The sequence below is a fragment of the Mixophyes fleayi genome, chromosome 7 (genome assembly GCF_038048845.1).
Source record: "Mixophyes fleayi isolate aMixFle1 chromosome 7, aMixFle1.hap1, whole genome shotgun sequence".
Lineage (NCBI taxonomy): Eukaryota > Metazoa > Chordata > Amphibia > Anura > Limnodynastidae > Mixophyes > Mixophyes fleayi.
Genome location: NC_134408.1, coordinates 23,796,974 through 23,817,367, shown reverse-complemented (window position 1 = coordinate 23,817,367; position 20,394 = coordinate 23,796,974). Strand labels below are relative to the sequence as shown.

The 20,394-nt window shown below is 42.6% G+C and overlaps 1 protein-coding gene across 1 annotated transcript; it reads left to right on the top strand.

Moving 5' to 3' along the window:
* The first annotated feature begins 2,935 nt into the window (after positions 1-2,935).
* Positions 2,936-20,135, top strand: NDUFAB1 (NADH:ubiquinone oxidoreductase subunit AB1). Its single transcript, XM_075179372.1, has 5 exons — positions 2,936-3,354; positions 10,571-10,693; positions 14,464-14,551; positions 18,716-18,835; positions 19,979-20,135. The coding sequence occupies exons 1-4, from the start codon at positions 3,208-3,210 to the stop codon at positions 18,805-18,807; spliced, it is 450 nt and encodes a 149-aa protein (XP_075035473.1). The 5' UTR covers positions 2,936-3,207; the 3' UTR covers positions 18,808-18,835; positions 19,979-20,135.
* The last annotated feature ends 259 nt before the right edge of the window (positions 20,136-20,394 follow it).

Below are 20,394 nucleotides of genomic sequence, written 5' to 3'. Positions count from 1 at the left end.
CTCCTGTGTTTTGCCTCATCTCTGGTAACCACGTCACACTCCTGCCCACAAGACTTCTCTTGTGCCGTTATCCCTAACGTCCGATCAGACTCTCCCAGAGCCTTCAGATCTGTAGATGCAGTAAACCCACTTATTAATCCTACTGGTACACCGTTACACCAATTCTAATCTCCTCTCAGAGCCACACTTGCTCCTCTTGTTTAAGCTGTGCCCTTTTCCCATCAGATTGTAAACTTGCTAGCAGGGCCCTCCCTACCCTTTGTTTTCTTGTCTGCATTTATTTTGTTTACCTTGTATATATCTGTTCTAGGTGTGCCCTGTTTTCCCAACTGACTGGTGCTCTGGAGCAATGTGGCTACTTACCAATCAACAACAATAATAAAAAGATATATATATATATATATGATAGTTAAAACGCTGACTGTTCCACTGCAGGCATGACACTATCACAAAGTACATAGGCAAACCGAGGGGGGGTTTCCTAGTGCCTGGAAACCCGCCTCCAAGCCTAGGACACTGTACAATTGAGGTGGCTGGACCCTGCCCCCGCTTCACATGGCTCTGCTTGAAAAGGGAGAGCTGCGTGCACTTAACAGTAGTGCACACAGCATTGCCCATGTATATTATGGGGATAGGAAGAGTTGGTGAACAGCCAAGCACTGTCTAAAATTATAGCTACGCCCCCATGCATGCTGGTCACGCCCACTGGTGGCGTGGTGTGGAAACTCCCCTCTACAAATCCTGTTTTTGCCCCTGACTCAGGGGTGAAAAGACAGAAACGAGATATAATGTGCCAACACACTTACTTAACAGAATGATGTGCAACTGTAGAGGCCAGCAGCACCAAAAGTAGATGTAATGTTCCCAGAATCCTAAAATGAGTAGTAGACGCTGGACAATATCCTACTGACCATAAAGAACACTGACACACTACAGCCTGCACAACACCCAAAACTAGATGCAACTGCATAAATGTTATGACTTGGTGAAGACCTATGTGGAGTGTTATGTTGCCCTGCACGGTTGTTTAGTGGAAGTGTGGTTTAACAAGGCTAACAATGTACTAATAGTTGGAATAAAACCATACCAGGAAGAGCCCTACCCCTTACAAAATGTACCTTTTGAAGAGGAGGGCAAGGGAAAGGGTAAGTAGTTTTCAAACATGCCCTCCTTTGCAAGCCTCAGCCAGGAGAACAACTGTAATCTCGGACATTTAGAAGAAAGTGGTCGGGTTGTACAAAAAACATTGAAACATTGGGATGCTATAATGCTAATTATTGAAAGTAGGATAGCATAGGGCATAAGCGCTACGGAATATGTTGACGCTATATAAATAAATGATAATGGATCCCAAACTTATTCAGTTCGAGGCACCCTTAGGCTCTCCATAATTTTTTCAAGGCATCCCTAAGCCTAAATAGTTATCAAGTAGTCCCCTGCCTTGCTTGCCATGGAACCCCTGTTAGATTGCCGCGGCACCCAGTTTGGGAACCACTGGCATAGGGCAAATAGAAAGAAATATGGGCTGACAGGTGGAATGAAGAGTAAGCAGAAAATCGAAGTGGGCTATGATGTAATCTAATACAATATGGATCTGGGACAAGAAAGGGCTGTCCGTTCACAAACCCTCGTGGCCAAAGTCAAGATTCAGAATGGAGACGACTACAGCGATCTGATGATTCCAAGTTCAGATCCCAATGTGACACAGTGACAGAATATGTCGGCTTTACATGGAAAAGAATTGACTGCGGCAGTCGCTGCACCAAAACCAAGGCTCAGATCTGACCAGAAGTGAGAAACAGCAGACAATGAAATTCATTGTACTAGGTGAAATACTCCACTTGATTGATCTTCTGCAATTTATAGAAAACTGTCTGGGTGCTTCGCTGTCTGGTCTATATGCATAATTCTGGTGTCCTTGATGTAGATCCTATTGCCCATGTACTGTGGTTTAGGACAAGTTTGCTCTAATAAAAAGTCAAAATGTCATTGGGATTTGCCAAGTGCATCACCATTTTTAATTATGTGAAGTATTCACTGTTTACAGTAATTATTAAAGCAGTCGGCAGCACCTGCTCACTGAATATTTATAATTTAGGCCTCGGTTCATGTAAATTCTAACCACAGTCCCCTGGGGGTGGTTTTCAGTTGTGTCCTACTGAGCTGAGAACTAGGCACTAGTTTATAAAATTAAGTTCATACAGAATAGGTGATTATTAATGAAATTACCCTGCACATTACATATCAGAAATTCACACTTGTCACCTAGATCCTATCTGTAACTATAGACCCTTGAGCATACCTAAATAAATTGTAACAAATGAAGGTAATATAAGCTAACTGGTACCAAATGATAATCCTAATACATTATATTATACCCACATTGATAAATACATTTTATTTTAAATGTTCACATAAATTGCTCCCCACCGTAGCTTCTGTCAGTGATAACACTATTAATAAAGTGTTAAATCAATTGTAATGATATCCTTATGTTTAGTCAAAGGCAGAGATTCTTGATGCCTTGTCAGAAATTACTGACCATCATCACCATGTCAATACTTCTGCCTCTGTATTGCTAGATCAAAATAGCTTATTTGTATGTTTACTTCATATTTTACATATTTAATTTATATATATATATATATATATATATATATATATATATATCTATATCTCTTACCAGTGTGTGGAGATATATATATATATATTTATATTAAACCTTATCATAAACAAGCAAGTTGCTTGTAAGAGATAAAACATATACAATGTGGTTTTATATTTAATTACATTAGACAGGCATTTGGTAATAACGAGGCCATGTGACAGACTCAAAGGCACCATTTGACCTTCCCCTCTGTCCTCCTTGGGTGCACCAAGGCGGCGCTGGTCTGCGTCTACTGGGTGTAAAAAGATGGAGGACTGAAGACTGAATCCCGCGCCGTAAAATATCTATATAGATTAATTCCACTGATGACTTTTGAAACCTGACACTCAGCCGCCCCGTTTAATAACGGCGCTGGTTTATTTCCACCGTCTACATCTATACTATCAGTCCGGTTTCGTGCTCGGCCGTCACTCTATGGTGGGGACGGTCTATCCCCTGGGCGCTCCTCTCTATGGTCACAGACCGCTCTAGCTAGCTGCTCCGGAAGTGCCAGTGATCCAGTCCGTGCCGCGGTGCAGATTGGGTAGCCGCTGTCAGCCATGGCGTCCCGTGCCCTCTGTGTGTGTGTCCGCTCAGCGCTCCGTCCCCTCCCCCGGCGCTCCCTGCCGGCCCTGAGCACCACAGTCTGCAGGCAGCGCTCCTCCCTGGCCAGGCCCGCCACTACCGCCCCGATCCTCGGTACACAGGTACAGAGCAGCCCTGGGGAGGAGGGGGGTCACCGGGGAGAGGGGGGTGCTGGGGGTGTGCATGTGTCCAGATGGGGGTATACCCTGTCTGCATGTGTCCAGGTGAGAGTATACCCTGTCTGCATGTGTCCAGGTGAGAGTATACCCTGTCTGCATGTGTCCAGGTGAGGGTATACCCTGCCTGCATGTGTCCAGATGGGGGTATACCCTGCCTGCATGTGTCCAGATGGGGGTATACCCTGCCTGCATGTGTCCAGATGGGGGTATACCCTGCCTGCATGGGTCCAGATGGGGGTATACCCTGCCTGCATGGGTCCAGATGGGGGTATACCCTGCCTGCATGGGTCCAGATGGGGGTATACCCTGCCTGCATGGGTCCAGATGGGGGTATACCCTGCCTGCATGGGTCCAGATGGGGGTATACCCTGCCTGCATGGGTCCAGATGGGGGTATACCCTGCCTGCATGGGTCCAGATGGGGGTATACCCTGCCTGCATGGGTCCAGATGGGGGTATACCCTGCCTGCATGTGTCCAGATGGGGGTATACCCTGTCTGCATGTGTCCAGATGGGGGTATACCCTGTCGGCATGTGTCTTTGTGCATTTGCATCTTGGATGGGTAAGCTGTGGTTCTCCAGCTGTTGTGGGACTACATGTTCCAGCATGCCCTGCCAGCACTGGCATTTACACCACATCTGGATTCCCCCCCCCCCAACTCTCTGCATGCTGCCATCCTGTGCATACATTGGTTGTAGTTCAACAACTGTCCTTCAATTCCAGGCAGTCCCGATTTATTAGGCATGTTACTGTACAGCAGTCTGCCCCTCATATTCCTGTATGGCTCCCATCATAGGGTAATGGATGTGATCTTGTGATTGCATGGTTGAACTGGAATGCACAGTGCAGCTGCCTATGTTCTGCAGGAGCTGTAATAGTCTAATCAAAAATAGCAAATTTTTAATCTATATCAGATTTGTCTTCCCCTTTTTTAATAGGTGAAAGTCAGTGTATCTGCACCAAGCATGCTGAAGCTGGGTACACACTACACGGTTTTCTTCCAATAATTGGCTCAATCAGCCAACATACGACCGCTCGTTCAAAAGTCGGGTCAGTGTGTGCCCAAATGGACGATTATCGCCTCATTTGGTTGGTCGTACCGTTTAATATTTTCGTTCCAATCTCGTTTCCGTTGTGTAGTGTGTATAAACTTCCGACCGATCGACAGCAGTGAGTACGAAATTATAGTCATTGCTCACAACATCATGGCTGTAAAAAGTCGCTAAAGGGACTTCCACTCTTCCTTTTATCGTCCTAAACAAGGCTAGTGTGTTTGCAGTCCATGGACCGAGCGATCAGAACATCGATCGCATGTAAAATCGCTCGGCGTAAAAAGTTGGTTGAAATTTCTGTAGTGTGTACCCAGCTTGAGTTTGACTGCACAAGTGTTAACGATCTTGCTGTCTTTCATTGGTTTTATCTTTTGTATCTGTTTTCCTGCATGAAATGTGGGTGTAAAACTGCAATGTGTGAATGAGCCCAGGTGGTTGGTGAATAGATGCAGAAACCTTGCACTGGAGATACTGAGGTGTGTTTGACAATCTGATTACAGAAGTAGGAATTGCATTATAGGCAAGTGAATAGTGATCATAATAACTTTTATAAAGATGTGTGCAGCCAATTCCCATGGGAGACTGTTCAGATCGCTACAACTTAAAGCGGAGTTTACACAATGTCCTATTAATGCATGCAGGATATTGGACCAATCTTCTGAAGATGATGGGGATGGACATAACTGTAAAGGAAGCTGCAACAACAACTGTTTTAGACATTCTGTACTATTCTTATGGGCAGATGCTGCACTTTACAGTGAGTTGAGTTATTGTCAGCAACTTAATGTCTTTTTGTAACTCTGGTTTCTTATTTTACGAACGTTCTAGTGCATGCCTGGCCAACCTGTGGCTCTCCCGGTGTTGTGAAACTACAAGTGCCAGCTATCGGCTGGGTATCTAGTAGTTTCACAGCATCTGTAGAGCCACAGCTTGACCAGGAGTGTTATAGTGATTTGTAACTCTCTCAGGTCATCCCAATCGTGGGCAAAGAACCTGATTAAGGGTACAGATCACAGATTAATTCTTGGACTCTGCGTTAATGGGAGAGCTAAGTTCATTAAAGAGCAAGTGAAGCCACTATTGACAATATATAGCAAATTCTGTATTACTGAGATGAATAATGTACATACTCCCTTCTGCAGCAGGTTGCAATGTTAGAGAAGCACCATCCTCCTATCAAAACAGGCAGTGTTTGAATGACAACTTTGTAGTCTTGCGTTGCAGAAATGCACTGTGTGAATTGATATTCATACACTGTGTTCAGCTCTTTAGACCTTAACCAATGGGTGGATTTTATGTAGATAATTGAGGGTTATATATTCTTTGAAAAGGTTCAAAATCGCTAACGTTATTGAAAGATTAAAAAAAAGTGTAGTAACCCCAATTAATGTAACTAAAAGTTGGCAACCTATTTTAAAGAATAACATTTCGTAATGTGAACAGACCAAAAAGGAAGACCCCCGCACGCCTCCCCTTGACATTTATCGCAAAGATCAGATCTAAGAGTTTCTTATGTTGTGTGACCAAGGAAAAATAAAACTTATGCAGATACTGCAATTGCATTATAAAAATAATTTTATGTGATAAAATACTGGGCCTGCTGTCAATGCTTTAATCAGACTAGGGATATCAGTCATCTATTTCTTATACCATCTGGCAAGGCATGACTTAATGGAAAACCGAATAATTTCTTACAGATCTTCAGAGCATCTGGATAAAAATAAAAGCTGTAAAGAATCTGCATATCTTGATAGTACAGCCTAGAACACCTCTCTACAATCTCCCAATTTTTTTTTTCTTTATTGAAGCATATGGGATTGAATACTTATTGTAAGTGTAGCAATATATCGGCACACTGTGCAAACAACAATTAAACAAAGTATAGTGTCTTCCATGGGTATGTTGTCACCATGTTTAACATGCAACTTTTAACCGGCATCTTCCCTTCAGCTATCAAACGCACACTCAGCATTCCAATTGTCAAGAAACCATCTGTCCACCCTGCCTCTCTCCAGGTAACCGCTCCATAGCCCTACTCTCATTCCTTTCCCAACTTCTCGAATGGCCATTCTGCAACTGTTCAACACACTTCATTCTCTTCTTGACAGTTTACGTCCTCTTCACTCCACAAAAACTGGCTCCACCGAGGTGACTAATGATCTACTCTTACCTAGGTCAAAAGGACACTTCTCCCTACTCTTGCTTATTGACCTCTCTGCTGCTTTTAACACAGTTGACCATCCTCTTCTCCGTGACACCCTTCAATCCCATGGCCTTCACATCATTGTTTGCTGGTTACCTCTCTGATTGTTCCGTCAGTCTCTTGCTCTGGTGCCTGCTCCCCTCTTCTCTCCCTGGCTGTCCATGTCCCCCAAGGCTCTGTTCTTGGCCCATTGGCTTTCTCTCTTTACACTTCCTGTCTTGGTCAACTCATTTGCTCCTATGACCTCCATTGTTACACTAATCTACCTCTCTCTTCTTGCGCATTTCCGACGGCCCCTCTGTCATCTTCATTTGGCTAGTAGGATGCCACCTCAAGCTTAACACACCCAATTGTCTTTCCACTGTCCAGTGACACATCTTCTCCTCCCATCTACTTAAGGTTGATGATGTCTTCTCTCCCCTGGTACCCATGTGTGCTGCCTTGGGGTCATCAATGACTCTGTCCTCGCATTGAGTTCCTCACCCAATCCTGTTGACTCCACCTTTGCAACTTTACCAAAATTTGCTCTCTCTGCTCCCTGAATGCCACCTAGACGATCGTCTACGCTCCTGTCATTTAAATTATCTCCTCTCTAGCCCGCTTGTTATAAAGCTGTCCTTCTTGCCGTCTGTCCTGAATGCAGCATTGCGACTAATCTTCCTCCTCCGCTGTGCCTCTCTGCAGAGCCCACCATTGGCTCCCCAATGCCCCCCAGAATACAACTCAAGCTGTTTACCCTCAACTATAAAACCCTCCAACACCTCCCCCTGCTACATCTCTGATCTTGTCGTGTAATACTCCTTTACCCCCCCCCTCCATCCTGTCACTGACCTTCACGTCTCTACAATCGCCACCTCACACTCCTGCCTTTTGGGCTTTGCCCGAGCTGCTCCCCACCTTTGGAACGCCCTGTCTGATCACACTCGCCCTCAAAAATTTCCCTTTCACACCTGCCTATCCTGCCCCATACTAAAGCAATTCCCTCCTCACGTTCCAACTGTCCTTTCCACTCTTTTTCCTCCACCCCTACTGTCCCCATTTGCTACCCTGCCCCATCCTAAACAACTCCCTTCTATATCTCCACTTGCCTCTTCCACCTTCATGGTCACTGTCCCTCATGAACTCTTAAAAGTGTGTCCTTGTGTAGCTCCTATCACCTTGTCCCTTTTTTGTTTTTTTGTTTGTTAAGGTTATCTTCCAGTTTTCTGTGGTTTAGTTGCTTTCTCTATTGTTTCCTCTTGTATTGATTTTGAATGATTCTATAGTTTCTTTTGTCCCTTATTTGTATATTGTTTTGTTTTATATTTTGTTGGTTGTACGGTGCTGTGGATTCTGTGGTGCCTTATAAATAAACTGACGATGAAGTCATTGTTATATAAAGCAGTTATACATTTGAGATTAGCATGATCAAAACATTAAGATTATTGCGGAGTTGAACAGTGTGAAGTCCTGGTTGTTTTTTAACTGGTTGGTCAAGAAATTTCTTTTCTGTCACATTCATACCATTTAATGATGTGCGAGGAGACTGCAGTAGAGTAAGGTATACCTAAGTGCAGAGCTATATTGTGTTTTAGCAACAATCTTGCTTATGGTAGGTTGAGGTGAATTATTCTAATTCTGAACTACTGCAGCCTTTCTCGCTATCAGAATATCACCACTTAATGTTTTTTTAAAGACAGCAAATCTTAGCGTAAGGAATAGAACAGAAATGATGTCCTCAATGACTCCCACACACATGAGCAATATGGGAATACTGAGGAGGAGAGAAACTCTGAGATCAGGTAATATCACAGCCCACTGATGGGGATAATTAGCGGTGGCAGATAATAGAGGCAAGATCAAGTGAAAAATTAATTATGACAGTTGATATGCAAACCAGTTCTTGTATCAACTTGGAATATTAAGTAATCAGCCTACAGGGATATCCCCTTACACTTCTCTGATTCTATAGCTGGACATGCATAGTCTAATTTCTAGATATTACTAATGGTCTGTGTGCCCCAAAGTGAGCGTGGGGCCTGAAAATAAACTGAATAAAACAGAAGAATCAATATCCGGCATGTTGGTAATTGTGGTTGGAGGATGAACGTTTTGTTTTGTTTACTGTTTGTTTATTTTTTATTTATTTTTTTAAATTAAGTTTTGTGAGACTTTTAGGGAAGGGTATAGACAAGATCAAAAAGGGGGGGGGGAGCGTGCATAGTTGGTACGGAACACACCAATAGCTGCTAAATCACAAATTAACCAAGTAGTTGCATTTCTGAAATGTTGTACAGATATAACGAGGATGAACATTTTACAACCGCACAGAGACCAAAGTGACTCGGCTCGGGCACCAAGAAGTCCGATATCGCCCGGTCTGGCCTCTTGTGTCTGGTCAATCTGGAAAATGATCCGTGCTTGGGCTGAGTGACAGAATACACCTTTGTGTGTCCAATATAAGACCCTGGCATGAAGTATATGGCAGTGGTTGTAATGCTGAGAGTCAGTCAGTAAGAATCCAGGCATGAACTTACTTTACAGCAAGGAACTTGGCAGTACCTTGGGATTAATAGGTAGTCGTATTACTGAGTAGTAGTATAATGACTTTAACCAACATCAAAATGTAGTTGGGAGCACAAAACCTGGAATGGACATCAGATATATCCATCCCACATATTAATACGCTTTTCCAGCATTGAAGCAGCTTCAATAACGCTGAATGCAGAGTTGAGCTACCCACAGACGCTGCGATATTGCAGCCATTGGCCTGATGTTGAAGGGTTGCTATCAGGCATGGAAGAAGTTGGCGTGGGTGCGTGCGTGCGATCATCTTCAGATCGTACTAAAGCTGGGTGCACTTCTCCCCATGTGATATTATTAATGATTTTACCAACGACTGAAAGTCCAGATGAGTGTGCCGATTCCTGTGTACACACCTACATGATTTACCTTCAGATCTGTGATTTTCATCTGTCATCAGCTGAAAAGATCATGACTGTTAGCTCTATGGAGATCTGGTCGTACGTATACACACACACACACACACACACACACACACACACACACACACACACACACACACACACACTCTACAGGGTTGGAACGACATTGTTTCGGAATTTTCTAAAGATTTTTAGCCTGTTTATAAAATCAAACGATACGATGTGCTTTAGAACAATAAAACATGATCATGGGAGCATACACACTGATTATATTAGACCAGGTAATTTATTGTGTGATTGGCACAATAATGGGGTGTAAAACCTATAGTGTGTACCCAGCTTAACACATGGTAATGAGTTTGGAAGTGATGCAGCCAATTTAATTTCCAAATGAGCTGTCCAGCAAATCATTCAATTAGACCCCCCCCCCCCCCCATGCGATCAGTGATCCTGTTGCTTGAGTCCAGAGACAGGGTCTGTGTGGCCACCTTTAGAGACGCTCCTAATATCTAGCATGGTATATGGCATTGAACCACTTTGATCTGGGTGGATATGACAATGTAATTTGATTAAGCAAATATAAAATTGTTGATTGAGCAGTGTCAGAATGATCAGAGTGCATTTCTGTAGGGGCTGCTCTCTGCCCTATATAGTGGGTGTTGCATACACCTGTCAGATACACCTAGTGGTGGGCGTCAATTTGTGGGTTGAACCAAAATTCATGAAGCTGCAGTAACCGGTCATCACTGTGATTTGGGCCAAATATTCACGAACAACTGGATTCTGGAGAATGGGTGGCTGTTGTGCACCTGAATCATCTTTGTAATAGTCCACATTGGTTTTGTGTGAAGGTGTGTGTGTATATTATGCCCCAATAAAGCAGATCATTTATCAGATTCCCACGATTCTCCCATAATGTAAGGACGTGTACTTGTTCCATGTAGTATACAATTTAATCCTTATCTCTTGTCTTCCTACAGGTGTCCACCTCCTTACTTCAGTCATGTCGCCAGTACAGCGATCTTCCTCCCCTCACCCTGGAGGGCATATCCGAGCGGGTTTTATATGTATTGAAGTTGTACGATAAAGTTGATCCGGAAAAGGTGAGAACACCACAGCTTACCACGATGATGGTGTAAATTAAGGTGCTCCAGAGGAACAGAAAATCATGACGTTAGAATGTTCTATTTTCCAGGTGTACACGATGCCTACTGCCAATCATGACAACTGTTTGTGGACCTCTTTTGAATATTGGTCAATTGATCCAAATAAGATATATTAAATATTGCTTCGGTCCACAAAACATCCGACCCATTGGGTGTAGTTGTCTGTTGTTATTAACGTGCGATATTCTACAGGTTTGAATGACATTTTGGCCTCTGTAAGCACTGTCTACTGTCTATTGCTGTCTGTGTATTTGATTATATCATTGTAAGAACGACAGTGTGGTTAAAGCTGCTGCTCTCAGCGCTTTGCCATGTTAGCCTGATAATTCTTATGCTGCAAATCTCCCGGTGAACCTTCCCAAAGGATATTTAGAAGTTTCCATGGCTAGTTCTCATTATCTGTTCAGAATAGAGGTAGGTCTCACAGATATAGCTACACATCCTGCACAGCCGCCGGGAGTGGGGACGAGCTGCAAGGGCAGCTTCTAATACTTGGTAAGGCAGCTCGGCCACCGGATATTGGCATGGGAGGTGGAAAGGCAGAAAGGGATTCACCTGATTGATGAAGACATAGATCCAGTCTACTTTCTAGCTCAGCTCTTAGTATATAGGACATTGCCAGGGACATTCTGCAGGAACTAAGCAGGTCTTAATTTTCTGCTCTGGGATAATCCACCCTGAGCTGTAGACAATGGATGTCGACTCTCTGGGCAATATATGGAGTGTTTTTTTATATAGTCCATATGGTTTCCTTATGTCCCTTTAAAGGACAATGAAACTGACCACATTCTTCCAGCAAATTGTTATTTCTTTACAAGGAAACAAGTGGCGTTTGGTAAGAAACTTCTATATTTATAGCGTAACTGGCTTTAGGGATGTAACTGGTAATCTGACTGCAGCAAACTGTAGAGCCTTTCAATATGCGATAACTATATGCCGGTCATGGTACCCAAGGACCCTTCGCTTATTTTATTCTTCAGGTCCCCTCTTCCATCAGCTAGATAGAAGAAAACATTGGATGCAGTAAAATCACTTGACTCCCAAATAATGGAGTCACCGGTGATCCCCTCACTTCTAAAGTGAACATGAGGGGCAAATATAGTTTCCTTTATGAGGAGAGGTATGTACACTAAATATAGACAATGACCAGATTTAAATGCTCTCAAGCTTACAAAGGTCTGATGTCATCATAGGGTTAAACATGCGAACTCCTAAAGGATTCGTTTAGGGCCGTTCCCTTCTTCCTCTCCGTTATTTAATTTTATTTATTTGTTACTTTTCCGAAGTTTGTTTGAACCCTGGTTTGTAACTTTTATTTTGTGTTTTAATAGTATACATTATATGCTGTTGTGGAACAATGTTTAATTTGTCATATTTTACGTTCAGGATTTTATTTATTATATAGAAAAATGTTGATGCTTTGTCTCTGGCATATATAGCATTATACTGGCCACAGAAGCTGTCGGAAACCTAGATAAGGATGAATGCGAGTAGACTCGTATCCGTCTTACCCTAGGGCAGTGTTGGCTAACCTGTGACACTCCAAGATTTGTGAAACTACAAGTCCCAGCATGCTTTGCCAGTATATAGCAGCTTATTGCTGGAGGGGTATGCTGGGACTTGTAGTTTCACAACACCTGGAGTGTCACAGGTTAGCCAACACTGCCCTAGGGTGCAGTGACACATTTGCCACTTTTGTGTGCGTACACCTCGCATTAATCTACTACAGAAGCTCGCGGCTAGTTGAATCGGCCCCTACTACATATAATCTCTGATACCTAAACGGGCATTTGCAGATGTTTTCTGCATTAATTCCTTTTCCAAGCTAGCAGTCGTTGTCGGAACGCTGATCTCGCCAACCACCGCCGTCCCCCCTCTAGTAAGAGAGATCTGCCTGCCTATTTGTGGTGGCTAAATGTGAATATAAAACATGTTACAAGAAGCTTCTGTGTACAGACAAAAGGTCACAGGGCAAATAAACATAAGGACAGCCAGGTATTGCTGAAGTTTAAAGGTTTAACCCACTTTTGTTTTTAAGGCGTTAATGTGTAAATATAACCTGTCTCTGTGGAAGTTGGCTTGCCTGAAGCTCCGGCCATATTTGGTGGGCCAGTCTTGGTGTGTGCTCCCTGTGTACAGCTTGTGTTGTGTCCTCTTGCACATCGAACACGGGTGCCATAACTTTTTGTCATATTTAAAAAGATAAATAAAAATGTGAGCAGCCCTTAATGCGTCACCCGCACAGGAATCGCTGTCTCCGATGGTCCCTACTTCTTGTGCACCAATCGGGGAGCTGTCGCATGCAGTTCTCAGCTGACCAATCACGATCATTCCGAATAGAGTGCCGATACCAACATGCTGCAGAATTATTAGCTTGATTGTGATGGGATTATCAGGCAATGGAGTTGTTTAGGGACAATTTGTGCTGCTAGATTGGGTCAGTTAGAAAACACTAGAGACAGTCTGCCAGAGCAATATCAGAAAACAATAAGCAGTGACAAACATTGTTACATTATTAACCTATGTAACAAAGGTTTTGTTTATGAAAATGTCCTCTTTGTCCCTTGCAATAGAACATTCCAGGAACTACCACATTGTAACACTGCTGTGGGTCTGAATTTGTAACCATTGTGTTTTTTCTCTTGAAAAATTCCTTTTCAGCATGCTCGGCTCTAACGACCTCTAGAGGGCGCTAAATATCACAATGTTTCATAAAGGGAAGTGCTGACCTCTCAGAAACCTTATTCACGTTGGGTTATATGGAGGTGAAATATAGTGTATACCAGTGATGGACGCTGCATGGTGAGGCCCTCCAGAGAGGCCGCATGTTACCCTTCCTCTCAGTAATAAGTTAAAATAATACATTTAATCAAATAAAGAGATGCCTATCTAATAATATATATATTATATTATAATAAAGCAGGTAGCAGCTGAGGGCTTATAGGGCCGCCTGTTGCCTGTCACTGGTGTATACTATCCAGTCTCATTTTAAATGTTTATGCTTTAAAAGAAATATCCAGTTTGGTTTTCAAACTTAAATCTAATATGTGCAAATGATATATTTTTTTTTTTATATATACTAGTTAGATACTCTTTCAGAGTATATCTAACAGCATCTGCTGCTGAAATATTTTCACTATACAGGGAGAGCTGATAAGTATCCTGGTTACTTGCCCAGTCCCCACTGCTGTGTCCTCTGCCCATGGTTTTGACACTTGTGATGGATTTGGGCATGTCTGTTATATACAAAGGAACATAATTACTACATAAAATGTAACACACTGTCCCTACAAGGGTAAAGCTACAGTCATCTCTGAATCCTTTCTCTGACGATGTTCTGGAGCGGTATTATTACTAATTAGCTGTTTGTGATTCGGAGAGTCTGCTGCTGACCCCACTATGTGAATAGGGGAGGACACCTCACCAGGTGAGAGTGATTGATGTGTAAGTGTCTTGTGGACCTTCACACAGCAGCTTTATATCACTAAATCTCAACCATTCAATTGACATTTTGCTTTTGGAACATTGATTCTAGTGTAGTGCTGTATAAGTAAAAGCATAACACCCAAAACTGTTCTTCCTTGTGGTGTCCCTTTAATTTGTGAGATGATTGCCTGTCTATAATCCTCCCTGTATTGCTGATTTGTCGTGTTGTATAAGTGTTGGGGCATCTTCTGACACAAGCTACATGTTACTCTTTCTTCAAGCTCTCAATCGGCTCTCACTTCATGAAAGACCTGGGATTGGATAGTTTGGACCAAGTCGAGATCATCATGGCAATGGAGGACGAGTTTGGTAAGCAGGCGCTCCCCACCTAAATAAGATCTAGCAAATGCCGCATTTCTGGGCGGCTGCGGCCGATGCTCTGGAGAGTGCAGGGATTAGCACAAGGGGTGTGGAACTGCTTAGGATGTGACTAGCTGCTCAGATTATTGGGTTTCATGATGAATTGGGTCCAGGCTCAGCAATGTATCTAGTGCAAAAACAAGATTTGTATGACACAGAACAAGGTATTTAAATACCACTTGTACCTTTTTGGGGTGGTGGTCCATAGAGGACCACACATCAGCTCCATCCAGGTGCATTTAACACAGAAAAGCGGTGTTGTAGGTGCACAAATACCAATTAAATATAAAGATTACAATATACAAAGGTGACACAGGAAATATAAATATGCATATTATGGACTCCTTAGGTGGAACACATTGAGTGACTCTATGATTGGATCTTGGTATTTAATGTTAGTTGCTGGAGCATCTGCAGCAACCAGAGCTGTCAGGATGATATCTCATATTACAAGGGACATAGACTCGAAGGAAGTATTGTGCTGCCCCCTTTGTAATGCATTGTGTAGCCTCCCCTTGATTATGCAGATATATTATAGACAAGTATAAATATATTCGTGGTCCATTCCAAAAATTCTGTGAGAATCCGTTTTGTTTTAAGGTCCTTGGTCATGACGACACCCCTTGCAGTCAGAATAAGATTTAATCTTCGTTATGTAAAGAATTCTTTACTGTAAGAGCTTATTTGTTTCCTACAAAAACAAATAAAATATACAGGGTTACTGGCATTAATAATACAAAAGTTGATCCAAATGTTTTCCCTCTTAAGACAAAATGGTCTGTGCTTTATAGGAATTTTTTACTTCCTTCTCTGGATCAATTAGGGATTTTAGAGCTTTATTACCTGTCCTCTGTGTCAACTTACTGTAATGATTTTTTAAAGCTAAATAGTAGACCAACTGTTTTTGGTGGCTGGATTCAGGCAAAGGATTTTAAGTCTGTGTCAATGGGCTTCGGCACTCCTAAGGCGAGGAATATGTTAGGACCTGAGTAATGATTGTGAAAGAAGGTCTGTAAAACGGATGCTTATTGTAATGTTAGATGTTAAGGTTGACATTTCTGTTTTCTGCATATAAGGAGAATAAAGTGAACGTGATGTAACTACTAGGAATTGGGATTGGTGGATTAGATGCTGCTGTGGGTACTTCTAGATCAGGGGTCAGGTAACTTTTTGACCTTTTACCCCAAAAGATATTTAGATACGCCAACGTTACCCCATTGATTTGAAAGGAAGGAAATCATATATTCGTTATTGGAATTCAAAATGTTATTGAATCTATTCAAAATTTCTTTAAAAGCTTCAACTTCAAAACTTCAGGTTTTGGAGAAATGATGTTGCTTCATTTTTGATACGAGAGCATCAATATTGGGGCATTTTGATGTCAGAGCAATTTGGATACAGTCTTCAGCGTCCAATCGATTTCTCTGCTTTGTTTTTATGTTCGTTAGAGTGGAAAATCCTTGTTCGCAAAGGTAGGTTGTTGCAAAAGGCAGCAACTTTTTGATTGGCTCCTCATGTGCAATTTTGATGCCTTTGCAGCTGTTGACATCCAAAAATATGACAGATCTGCTTTGTTTTCAAATGCAATACGTGCTTCATTATTGCATCGAAGCTCAAGAAGTGCCTCTAACAACCCCTGAGGCTCTTCTGGTACAACAGCAATTTCACATTTAAAGGGGTCTGCAATCCAACTGACAGCATGTGAATCGGCAGCATTACCCCCAGGAATTTAATTTTTACCGCATTTGGGGTAATTTACCCGTCCCCTGACCACTGTTCTAGATCGAAAGGTTATGACACTGTAGTGGGTGCTGTGTTTAAGGTGACAAATGTACCCCAGAAATATAACTCACAGATTGCAATGACTGATATAGAAGGTCGCAGCTTATTGGCTTTTTATGATACAATATACGTGAATAAACAGACAAACTGCATGTACTGGTCAGCTGATAACAGAGAATAGCTCAGGTCTTGTATTTAGATGCTACAGTAGGTTTAGTCTCTCACCACTAGAGGGCAGACTCCCAGCAATTATTTTCTAAAATGTCAGCCCGGCTGTCACAGAGGGTTTTTGCTTGTATGCATACGTGGGAGACATACTAAATACTGCTGTGCACTGTATGCATCGCGGATTAATTAGCAGCTTCTCCATGTATTGTGTGAACAGGTTAGCGGCAATAAATGATCTCTGATATAATTGTCACACTTTTCTTTTGCGAATAAATATGTGAGGTGGATTTATATTCTTATCAATCGCCTGATCCAAGTCCCTGATGGTGTCCTCCCTGTCGCCTGGTGAGCAGCCATGTCCTGCCTCCTGCAGTGGGTTAAACGTTTTACATGCTTGGGAGCGAAGACCCCTGTGACACTAAGGAGCTTACAATCGTTAACTAGAAGCACTAAGCGTGATCTACCAAAGACTAACACTGTGAAGTAGTAGTGACTAAGTAAGGGTATGACAGCAGGTTACCGCCAAACTCTTTCCTGGTGCATATCTTATCCAGGTCTGTGATAAAGCCACGGCTATACTTAGGGGAAATGATTTACTGCACCCCATTATGGGTCATTGGTAACCTTTCTGGGCGATCCGCCCTGCTGGATTCTGCTGCATGGAGGAGGGTGGGCGTGTGGCACCTATGTCGGCTTTATTTGGAGAGTGTTTAAGTCCTTTTACAAACACAGAACTCCACGTACCTGGCCCACAGTGGTATTATTCTTTGGTTCTGCTGTCAGTTTTCCATCATGTTTGGTTTTGAGACCAGGCTTTAATCAATGTAATTCCCTGAACACACAACTGTGACATTGGTGTGTAGTCTGCTATGCTTGTAAATGATCACGTATGACGGGGACATGGTCAGGCAACGCTCACCCCTGGAGCTTTCATTTCAGTGGACTTCAGTTTAGATTATTACACTCCAAAAGCATTTAACCCAATTATGTTTGCTGTTACGCTGACAGCGTGTTTATCCACTGCATTCCCTTTAGCAATGGTTATTTATAATGATCTGTGTGTCACTAGGACACCCTCAGCTGGGCGACATGTTTCCTCTGTATGCAGCGATCTCTGCTCGCTGCCTCCTTGTGGGTTGCTAGGAAACCAGATTGTGCGCAAGCATTGCTGAACACGTGCAGGGAGGCAGCCAGCAAAGAGCTCTCTTATCCAGGGTACGGGCCAAGGAAGAAAAGATCAGTCCAATTAAACTGCAAGTTTGGCAACAGAATTTATTAGGAGCTAATGACGTTTCATTACCGAGAGCATCTGCTCAGAGTGTACTCGACAAAACTCAATCACCTTATAATTAAAGAAGGGTATGTGGCCACCGTGGTTAACTCGCAACGATCGGCTTTCTCGGCTCGCTACTGCGATCATGCTGGCTTGCAGGGTGTACTGGAAATTGCTTATTGGCTTTTTGCCCGAGCTTTGTGAAAACTTCCATTATCACTCCCTAAATTAGGTATGAAACTTGTGGAGTGACAACGGCATTGTGGTTCCACAACTGAAAAGTTACAGGTTCCCCTTCTCTGTCCTAAATATTACACTCTATGTTCAGCACTAATTCTGTCGTGCTCTGATTTGTAAGTTGCATTTACCTAAGGGCAGAGAACCATCTGCTGCTTGTCTTTGTACCCAATTTATTTTACATTTTTTTTTTTGTACTTTTGCCGCAGTGAGGTGACAGTTGAGTTATTCTATATCTATATGTTCTCAAAGTCCGTGCATGCTCAGGTAGGATAGGGCAATGGGTTCATTAGACTATCTCCACGGAGACTGTGGTAGGGCTCCTTGCCCCCATATCTGTGAGGGCTGGGCACTTAGGGACAGAGGAAGTGTCATTGTGTGAGGAGGGGTATGGAGGTAGAAAGTTAGACTGAGAGTTATATAGTGGAAGGAGCAGGGTCCCCCAGCAGCACAGAGTATATCAGAAGATTAGGGATGTCAGTGAGGACAGGGCTATATGGGTAGTATCGTGGTGTGAGGAGGGGAGCAGACTGAGTTAGTGGCAGGACAGAGTAGCAATGTCAGGTTCTTATCAAACTAATGCATGAAGATAATGCTGTCAAACGCGCCTCCTATATGAAATAAATGTAATCTACCCTACTTCTTCCATGCAGGCTTTGAGATTCCAGATGCTGATGGTGAGAAGCTCATGACTCCACAGGAGATAGTAGATTACATTGCAGATAAGAAGGATGTGTATGAATGATGTACACGTGTCAATCTCTCCGTTCATTGTAAGTATGGCCATCGTCCTTTCCCATAAGTCAGCAGGTCTCAGGCTGATCACCACAGGCACAGTGTGGAAGTGAATTCTTCATGCTTTTCTTAAGAAAGAAACTTTCTTAAACAGTTTAAAAAAAACACAAACCAGAACCTGATATTACTGTTTTGCTGATTGTCTATAAAAGAGGTGGCTCTTAATACACAATTAGAAAAGCAAACTGAAATAAGTTACTTGAATGTAGCACAATTGTGTTAAGTCGAGCGTAGACGTTTCCATACTTACACCCAATGGCAGAGAGGGCAGCTTTTGCATTTATTACTATTTGTACCATATGTAATGAAGTGTCGCGTTCACCAGAGGGAATAGGGGTCCGACAGTGTTATTAATAAATGTGAACGTTGGATTTCTCCTTTAATATGGAATGAAATACAACTGCCCCCACATCATTTATTACTTTATAAATCCAATGGGAATCGTGTTTCCTGTGGTAGTTGAAGTGGCCAATAAGAAATCTGAATAGATGTCCGCAACGAAACAAGTACTATGAGCTGGTGGAGCCAATACAGACAGCCAATCAGTAGAGGACTGGTGTCGCACTCCTAATTAGATGGTGGAAGGAGCAGGGTCCTCCAGCAGCACAGGTCTACAGTACCCATAAACCATTTGCCTCTAAGACACATGTACGGGCCATTATTGTACCCACCTAATACTTGCCTGCTCATGTTCTGGCTCTCCAGGCTTATCTATAATATGTTCAATGGCCAGGTACCTTGCACATAAATGGTGGTATATAGAAACATTTCCTGACTCCCGATAGCCAGGCTGCTCCTGAGTTGTCCGATATCCTCACTGGTTATTCCTTAAAGGGAAGAGAGCCTCTACGTTTATAATTTGACGTTAATACTGATCGACTCTTTATTCACTATGGTGTTTATATCGGGTGTAAACTTTACCCACTCCCAGTTCTAAAATCACTTTTTGTCTATAAAAGTTTTCATTATGTTAGAAATAAATGAGTACGGTGTTAAGGAGTTTCCATTAAAAAGCGTTACTATATTCCTATTTGTGAATTGGATTAAATGCGTCTCTAGCTGCAGAATCCCACAATCCTTTGCGGTGTTTGACTGACAGCTGTCTGATTCTCTCTCTGCAGGTAGCTGGGCTGGGCGGGCGCGGACCTCGCCTGCATGCTGTGGCACCACGACTGCAGTCACCACTTCTTCCAGGATCCTGTATTTAAACTGTCTGAATGTTTTGGCCTTTAATAAATGTAAAACGGAAAAAAACCTGCTTTCTTGTGCATATGTCCTTACTGAATGAAGTTCTACATTTTTGGCATAAAAATGTTTCCCAGAAAGGCTTATTAGGTGTTGAAAGTACATCTGCGATACCTCCATACATGAGCTTTGAGTGGCTTCATAGTATCTTTCAATAATGATCTATAGAACAGTGTGTGCATAAAATAAACTACTGCCACCGTGGACCACGGCCTCTTCTATCCGTTCTGATAAATTACTAAAACATGATCTGTGTGCACACACATGTATTTGATGTATTGATCGTGACCTG